At 50.1% G+C, this 9,472-nt stretch overlaps 1 protein-coding gene across 1 annotated transcript; it reads left to right on the forward strand.

Moving 5' to 3' along the window:
• The first annotated feature begins 3,876 nt into the window (after positions 1-3,876).
• LOC119342132 (GDSL esterase/lipase At4g26790-like) lies at positions 3,877-7,436 on the forward strand. The gene is made up of 2 exons (XM_037613970.1): positions 3,877-4,548; positions 6,539-7,436. The coding sequence occupies exons 1-2, from the start codon at positions 4,135-4,137 to the stop codon at positions 7,223-7,225; spliced, it is 1,101 nt and encodes a 366-aa protein (XP_037469867.1). The 5' UTR covers positions 3,877-4,134; the 3' UTR covers positions 7,226-7,436.
• Positions 7,437-9,472: the final 2,036 nt, after the last annotated feature.

The following is a 9,472-nucleotide window of genomic DNA, read 5'->3' on the forward strand; positions in this document are numbered from 1 at the left end:
GAAAAAAAAAACAGAAAATGCATTTTTTTCCTTTCCGAAAGAGGCACGTCCGTGCCTCTCGCGAAAGCACAACCGTGCCTCTCGCGAAAGCAAAACCGTGCCTCTCGCGAAAGAGAAAAAATAAAATAAAAAACACGTTTTTTTCGTTTCCAAGAGGCATGACCGTGCCTCTCGCGAAAGCACAACCATGCCTCTCGCGAAAATAAAACCGTGACTCTCGCGAAAAAAATGCACTTTTTTGCGCAAAAAAATTGTTTTTTTCGAAAAAAAATTGTTCGAAAAGCTAGGGAAGACCGGTAGAAAACCAAAACGTTAAAAAAAACCAGAAAAAAACGTTTAAGAAACCGAAAACGCGTGCGGAAAAATAAAAAAACAAAATTCGGAGGGAGCGCCCAGAGCGCGACACGTGGCGAATGGCTGAAAGCGCGCCAAGTGGCGCTAATCGTTGCAAGGCTCCCGAAGGAGCGCTCGTTAATTAGTTGCTCCCGTCTGTAGGTATCAAGAAGATGAAGAGATAGTTTTTATCATAAAAAAAGATGAAGAGATAGTTTCAACTAGTGCAGTTCCATCATGAAGGGAGATCATCCAACACGGCTGCTCACCATTAAATTCGCTTTTATCTTATGAACCTGGCCGTTGAAATTCGGTTTGGTTTCTCCAGCCTCCTGGCCCGGGTGTTGTACCTGTTACGGTCATCTTTTTTCCTAACCCAAACTTTGTTTCACAAAAGAAGAAGAAGAATAAACGTACAATCCTGGCTTGCAAGTTGCAATCCCAACCAGCTTCCTTGGGCCAGGACGTAAGCAACGTAGCACGCAAACCGGGCGTGGGCACGCACACGACTACTCCGATCAAGACTAGACACGATCCTAACTGCACAATAAGTCGGCGATTGCGATACGAAACCAACCAGTCTCCGCCTCTCCTGCCCGGCCGGCCGGCAGCGCTGGCTGGCCGGCCGTGCCTGTGGCGCCAACAACCGGATGCCGTGCGACGTGAGTGCATGCATGCGCCAGGTCCCGGGTCCTCCATTTTTCCCGAAAATATGCGCGCGAGGTCCCGGCTAGTTAACGCGCGGGGTGGCCGGATCGAGATACGTACGTCAAGCGTGGCTAGTAAGCTTGTTCGAGCTTCGTCGTTTCCTGTGTGCTTAGCTCTTCTGGTCGTCGGCGGGCTCCGGGGCGCAACCGTGCGGCTCCGCGTCGTTGCCGGAATTGAAGGCCCATGCAGCTGGCGGGGTGGCGGTGGGCGGTGCGTGCATGGACAGTTATGGCATCCGTCGCCGCGCGGGCCGGAGAGCGACCTCGGAGAGGCGTCCGGGGCACGGGCGCCATTCGTCACCCAGAGATATGTAGGATAATTGGTTTGATATCAACATTTGGCATTGCTAATATTTGGCAAGCCAACAATTGACAATATCAAAAGTGCCAAAAATTGGTAACTTTTTATGAGGTTGGCACATAAACATGGTAGCCAACCAAGCACTAGCCAATATTTGGCATTTCCAAATGTTGGCATGCCAATTTTTGGCATCAAACCAATTATGCTCATGATCATGCAGACTGCGTTTGCATGCATGCACATGCGGTGCTGATTGCGATCGCGGCTCGTCTACTCGAGGTTGTAGTGTCGTTGTCGTCAGAGTTCATAACCGGTTGTTCCTTCCTACTATCATGAATTTACGATACAATACTTGTTGCCGCCTTTTGCATCCACTCGGGGTGCGCCGTGATCAGAGGTTGTTGTTGCCTCTAGGCCTTTGTGTCTCGTCGGAAAAACCTTGTTGAAACGTAGGAGCTTGTAGAAGCAACAATGAGAGAAGTCGTCGTTATAGAACAGAAGGCAGCGGCGACCGTGATCAAAGATTACCATCCCGGAGAAGGTAGTACCGACGAGGACCAAGCAATAATCCTGACTTCAGCTAGACGGAGGAGGATTCACAAACCTCACAAGTTCCCGAAGGAGTTGTATCTGGTTAAGCTTCATTGAACAGATATTCATTTGGAGAACAGTTGCACGCTGCCCCCTCCATAGGACACCGTTGCCATGGGCGAATGCTAACACTGGCATACCTAATGACCGGCAATCGACACCATCCTCCAACTTGTCGACACCCCTCCAAGAAAGCCCATTGACATGGAGAAAGCCGTGGAAAAGTTATTTCCATCTCTACCACTACCCCAACTTCACCGGCAATGAAGAAGTTGAAGCACCTACAAAGCCCAAACTAGACACAAAGATCCCCCACCCCCACCCACCTGCAGTCATATTGACCGGCGGGAGGCAGATGAATCCGCGGCGGCACCACAGGTCGAGAAATAAGATGGTGTAAATTTAATCGTGGATAATACCAAATTCATGCAACACATACATGAGATGATCATTACTATTCTCGGTTGAATTTGTTCATTCTTTTTATTTCTCACTATATAAGTTAAATTTCATCAAGACCATACCAATGCACTATTAATTAAAAATAGTTTCCCACGTCTAAGGCCTGCAAGAGTCTAGATGTGAGGTGGAGTGATGAAATCTATTGCCCATCCTTCTTCATCAGTTTAGCCTTTAGATGGACTGGCTAGTGCATGGACCAACGGTGATTGAGTCTCCACTGACAAACAATTCCTGACGGCTCGCCACCAATCACGTGCTTCTCCCCCCAATACATTGGGCCCTAGTGACATCTTCTATATTTCTTCTTTCTCTATGATACACATATTATATATTTCTGTTTACTACCTTGTTTTCAAATAGGTGGCATATAAATTCAGTTAAAAGCCAACTATTTCTAAGTTAGAGCAATTATTTCTAACATAGTGAGGTATTGGAAATAACATATTGGGGTTCCTTTAAACTTTGAAGAATTTGAAGGGATGAAAGTGAAGCCCCTGTATAAAACTACAGGGGAGAAGTTTCTAGGATTCACCTGGAATTGCTGTAACAAAGTAAAATGCTCTCCTGAGTAAAAAAAAAGGCAAAAAGGTTTTTTTTGTGTGCATCATAGCCCGAAAGAGACAGGCACTTAACGATACCTAGCTATTAAATCGTTGTGATTTGGCCTTCTGGCTCCTGCAACCTGTTGTTTGTATCATGCCGTGCGTATACATGGGCTAATGGGCCATGGATAGATGTAACTGATCCCTTATTGTTGTCGTTAATTAGATACTGCAGAGAGCAGAAGAGTTTGAAGTGTGCAATTTTATTCATGAGACTGAGAATAGAAGTAGGAATTTTGCAGCAGACAATTTAGCTAAAATTTTGTTATCTCTAGCGTCGAGTAGACATGTATGGCTGTTGCAGCCACATGGTATTGTAACAATTCCTTTGGACCTCCTTGCTCAATAAAGCAGCGCCGTTTCCCCGGAAAAAAACATACTGCAGAGATCAGCTATGGATTTTCGTAATGTTAGATATTACAGATGCTCCCTTTTTGGTAACTATATACACGTACAGTGGTAGCGCAGTGAGCATATATAATGGAATCCAGACATGCCAACTGTCCAGGGACAGCTTATCCATTTTCAGTATATATTACTAACACTGCTTGAGCGACTAGCCATTTCTGCAGCTACATAGGGAATCAACCCAGACAGTCTAGCAGAAGGACACCTTACCCAGACCCTTGACATTTTTGCTTTCTGAAACAAAGTGTATGCATATCAGTTGTGAGATCTACCCGTGAGATTGAGCTATTTGTGCAAACCATGAAAACAGATTTGGGTTGGACACGCCAATCAATTCCTGTGGTCCAACATGTATATCAGTTGGGCAGCGGACAGTACACACTGAATAACGTGACAGTGCGATCGTATTCCTTTTCTTTGAAAAAGGCCAACTGACAACGATCTCAGTAGCGTTTCCCTGCCCAACAAACGAAGGTCATGCGCCTCCCGGTGTAACTTTGATGAAAGCCTCCTCAGTCAGCTGAGAAACCGCGACGCATCCTTTGTCCCCACGCCCCGACCGGCCTGACGACACCTCGTCGCGTTCCCGGCTCTCCCGCCTATTTAATGGCGAGCTGGCAACCAGCGCTGGGCCTAGGCGCATCTGCAAGCCGCGATCGCCGGCCAGCTTAGCACCACCGCACTGCGTCAGTAGTCAGTACACCCGCGACGTACGACACCTTGAGACGCCATGTTGATGGCGCCTCACCATGCAAGGTCGTCGACGTCGGCGACGGTGCTGATGGTGCTCGTGGCCGCGGCGGTCGTCGTAGGCGGCGCGGCGGCGGCGGCGTCGGGGAAGAAGAAGCCGGTGGTGCCGGCGGTGATCGTGTTCGGGGACTCGACGGTGGACACGGGCAACAACAACGTGATCGGCACGGTGCTGAAGAGCAACTTCCCGCCGTACGGGCGCGACCTGCAGGGCGGCGCCACGGGCCGGTTCTGCAACGGGCGGCTGCCGCCCGACTTCGTCTCCGAGGCGCTCGGCCTGCCGCCGCTCGTGCCGGCGTACCTCGACCCGGCATACGGCATCGAGGACTTCGCCACCGGCGTCGTCTTCGCCTCCGCCGGCTCCGGCCTCGACAACGCCACCGCGAGCGTCCTGGTACGAGCCACGAACCCGCATGCGCCAACCTGCACGCCGCAGCTGCAGCTGCCGCGTCCGTAGTGAGTACAAGCGCAACACGTACGAGTAACCTAGGAAAAAGCTAGCCAGTAAAACTCACACGCACTGACGCACGCAACTAGGAGTAGTACGCGGCCGACGACGCAAATGCTACTCCTGTTGTTCCTAGTATCCGAAGGCCTCTTGTTCCGTATCACCGTATGGTTACTGAATAATTTGGTCATCAAGTGAGGTACGTGCAACAGTTACACACAGCACGCAGGCCCATGGGTACGTACCAGTCTACCTGCAGGCAGCTTTTAAGTCGACAGGCACCGGGTCCATTGCGTAAAACCCCATAAACATGGCAGTTGAGCCATGCGTTCTGGAGCTGCTGCTATTTTTCTTGCCGAAACATCATCCCAGCCGTACGTCTGAAGCAATTAACACGATTAGTGCCAAGGCGTGTACTGATCTACTACCATATGTCCCTCCGTTTTGAACGTTAGATGGATGTGTGGAGCAACACAATAAATAGAGCAGATGCGCTGGGTGGAATCTATATGAGCCCACCAACTGTTGCCATTCGCGAGCGCCATGCCGTTTATGCAATTCTGCAGAGGAAGACGTACGCAACGGCAGTCCTCCCAAATTCCGATACGGCAAACCGGCCGCGCGTCTCTTCTTTTTCAGCATCACTTCCCCTTATATCTTTATTACTCCCTCCGTCCGAAAAAACTTGCCCCTCAAATGAATGTATCTAGCACCAAATTAGTGCTAGATACATCCATTTGAGAAACAAGGTTGGGAGAAGCGTTTTCGAACGGAGGAAGTACTTCCTTCGTCCTATCATATAAGAGCGTTCTTGACATACTGTTTTTAATAACAAAAAGCAATCCATATATTTTCCGGACAGAAGATATGCATTTATACGTCACTTGCACACCGTCTTTTTCTCAAACCATGCATGCGTTACTCCACCGGGAACCTTGATTAGACGTTGCAGATCACCACAAGGCACATTGGTCAACGGCTCTAGCAGGAACGCTAGATCGATCGGCCCGGCCATCAGGTTGGGCGGCTAATTAATCACAAAGCGTGCACACTAACGACCCAGTACGTACATAGGACCTTTGCTATTTTGCTAAGCATCACCTAGGTTGTTCCTCTTGTTTTTTCTCCAACGCAAGCATTCTCGTGGTTGCTGTTGATCGAACCTTCTCCTCTTCCGAGCAACCAACTGCATCTGCATCCACAGGCGTTAATTGGCTCTGCATTCAGTGCTGGGAATGGCCAGGCACATGCTTCTTCTGATCGAGCCACCCAGAACCAACCCATCAACATTCATCCGGAGATGGATCTGCCGTTGGTATAACGACCTGCTGCTGCGGCGCATAATCGCCCTATCAGCCTATCTTCTTCAGTGTGTACCCTGTCCTGTTCAGGCTAGCTAGGAAGCTTCTTTTCCAGATCCAGAGTCCACACCCTAGAGTGGTTCTGTACCATGAATATCCATGATCAGACAGCATTTTCTTTGCTTCCCGTTTCCTTCAGCTGGAGATGCCCATCAGTCCATATGCTTGAGAGCGACGCGGTTCGTTCTATTGACACATTTATTAGCGGTCAGTCCACCGTTTTCTGTCTGAATTTGGCACCATCGATTGTAGTAGTTCCTGTAGAATTTATGAGCCAAACAGTGGTGGTTTGGTTCGTTGCTCTCACCAACCAGCCGCACCGATCCTTCCCGGGCCAGAATCTGTGTAGTATCTGCAGCCAGAGAGGGACTGCCGTCCTAATCGAATCCGATGTGTGGGTTTGATCTTGGATGTACATATTCACAGGCATTCAATCTCTGAATCCACTGCACTATACAAAAGTAATACTGTCGATATTCAGAATTCAGGATAGCATGGCATAGTCCTCTGTTTAGAAAACAACATTCAGACCGAACAACACATTTGCTGATCCTCCTCTCCGCGTGGACATGCAGGCAGTGATACCGATGTGGAAGGAGGTGGAGTACTTCAAGGAGTACCAGCGCCGGCTGGCGAAGCACGCCGGGCGCGCCCGTGCCAGGCACATCGTGGCCAACGCGGTGTACGTCGTCAGCGTGGGCACCAACGACTTCCTGGAGAACTACTACCTGCTGGTCACCGGGCGGTTCCTGCAGTTCACGGTGGCCGAGTACCAGGACTTCCTGGTGGCGCGCGCCGCGGAGTTCCTCACGGCCATCTACCGCCTCGGCGCGCGCCGGGTTACCTTCGCGGGGCTCTCCGCCATCGGCTGCGTGCCGCTGGAGCGCACGCTCAACCTGCTCGGCGGCGGCGGCTGCAACGAGGAGTACAACCAGGTGGCCCGGGACTACAACGTCAAGGTCAAGGCCATGATCGCCAGGCTCCGGGCGGAGCTCCGCGGGTACAGGCTCGCCTACATCAACGTCTACGACGACATGGTCGACCTCATCGAGCACCCCGAGAAGCTCGGGCTGGAGAACGTCTCGGAGGGGTGCTGCGCCACCGGGAAGGTGGAGATGGGGTTCATGTGCAACGACAAGTCCCCGCTTACCTGCGACGACGCCGACAAGTACTTCTTCTGGGACTCGTTCCATCCAACCGAGAAGATCAACCGCTTCTTCGCCAAAGGGACGACGGCGGTGAGCTTGAGCTTGTTGAGGTAGGAATCAGCTGCCGTACAGATCAAGCGAATATGAAAAGGGAATGTGAGCACTGAGCAGTACTGTGATCAGAGTTGTCGTTTAACTGGTGTAGATACATAGCATGTACGTGTTGAGCGTGGGCGATTCGATGTACACTGTCTCACATGAAGTCCGTCCACTATTTGGGTTTCAGTGAGAAAGATTAAATTTACATACTTGCATTGTTGGGTCTTCGATTGTGAAACTATAACAGTTTAGCTATATAACAGTCGCCTGACTTTTCTCTTTTAGTTCAGTCGATTTTCTTTTTACTCGGTACATGCATGCATGCAAGAATGGCTTTGGCCTAGCTGTATGCATGGCTGCATGCGGTGCCATGCCTCCATGCCGGTATACGCGCTGCATATTTTTTTTCTCTTTTCTCTTTATGCATGTTAGTTTTTTGGTAAATGTTTGTGTGCCGCGCGCCGGCGCAACTTTCGGCCGGCCGCGTCGCTTTCGTGCGCACAGTGCGTACATGTACATGCACGCACATCACACGGGTGATGGGCCGGGCGCCACGCTGGCTACACAGGCCCACACAAAACTGCTTCCGTTAAGATTTACGTACGTGACTGCCCTACGTGACGGTTGTTTTTTTTTTCTTCTTAATTATAGTTTGCCTTATCTTCTACTCTCTTCGTCTCAAATAAGTGTCTCAATTTTGTACTAGCTCTAGTATAAATTTATACTAAGCTCAAGACACTTATTTTGAGACGAAGGGGGTACCTTTCTTCTACCTCCCGCCTGCATTGAGTACTACTCCTGCTATAAAATTGTTGCATCCGTATGTACATACGCTGCAACCGATGAATCCAAAAGCTGGAACCGAAGAATAAAAACAGAGGGGCGGCGGAGATGTTGAAACCACCGATACGGGTGTTACAACCATTGATAAAAAGAAGCTTCAAGCCTAGATCAAAAAGCTTCATTCATTGACAGCGGAAGCTTCAACCAGCCACTGCCAAACTGAAAAAGTTGCAACCGTTACTTAAAAAGCTTCAATCATAGGTGAAAAAAGTTTCAACCGGAAGATATATGAAGTTTCAATCGGGCACTGCAAAACGAAAGGAGTTGCAACCGTTTACAGAACAAGCCTCAATCATAGATAAAAAAGCTTCAATTGGGACCGTGGAAATTAAAGCTTCAACTTGTGAGAAATGCCTTTACCGGCATGGAAATAGCTTCATCCGGTGTGAGAAAAAACTTCAACTGAACACACCAATGGTGTGAGCGGTGACATTGAAAGCTGCGGCCGGCGGCACGCCGATGCAGTGACGTATGTGCTACGATGGCGGCTGCTAGGTCCTGCAACGACATAGGTGTCGGCCTGTACAAGACGGCGGTGTTTTTCTACGGGGCGACTACATCCTGCTGGACTAGCAAGGGCGGATCTGCGAACGGCGACCACTGGCGACGAGGCCGCCTGACCACTACGACACCATGGGGAATGCTGCAACCTTGCTACGACAAGATGCAACCGTCCCATGATAGAGCTGCAACTGGTGACGCGACGGCTGCGACCAGTGATAGGGAAAGCTGCGACCGTGATGAGGAAAGCTGCAACCGAGGCCAAAGAAAGCTACAACAGGCATCCAAAAAAGCTACAATCGGCAATAGAAAAAGCTTCAATCGGATATGGCAGGGTTGACCATGGTGCAAGTGGTGACGCCGAAGGAGCTGCGCGGTGGTGCATGGTGCTACTGGAACGGCCGTGTGGCGTGCTACTACTGCGGCGACTAGGTGCTACAACGAGCGACGACTCCTGTGACACGCAATGCTTGAAGTTGTGAGACCATGGGACGGCTGGTTGGACGCCACCGACACATATGCCGCAACGTACGAGCGGCCATGACTGGAGGCGTTGGGCCGGTGACGCACACAAGGGCCCGCGTCCAGCGTTGAGTGTGGGAGGAGTAAAAGATCTCCTTATTTCTGGCGTCGAGTACGGCAACGCATGGAGTATGGAGTAATAACGGTTTGTGGAGTTATTAATATAGTACATATAAGCAAGGAAACAGGACGACCGGCCCAGGTAACATACGGATCGGACGAATTAAATTAGTTTGATCGAACGGTCATTAGCTGACCGGCGCGCGCTTCCGCCGGTCCGCTGGCGCCTAGCATCGGCCTAGTTTTTTTATGTGCGCGCGTGTGTGTCTGTGTTATGTGTCGTGCGTATGCGTGGGACTGAGACGAACCATGGATATGAGATATAGTATAAATTAA

Source organism: Triticum dicoccoides, chromosome 7B, assembly GCF_002162155.2.
Source record: "Triticum dicoccoides isolate Atlit2015 ecotype Zavitan chromosome 7B, WEW_v2.0, whole genome shotgun sequence".
NCBI classification, from domain to species: domain Eukaryota; kingdom Viridiplantae; phylum Streptophyta; class Magnoliopsida; order Poales; family Poaceae; genus Triticum; species Triticum dicoccoides.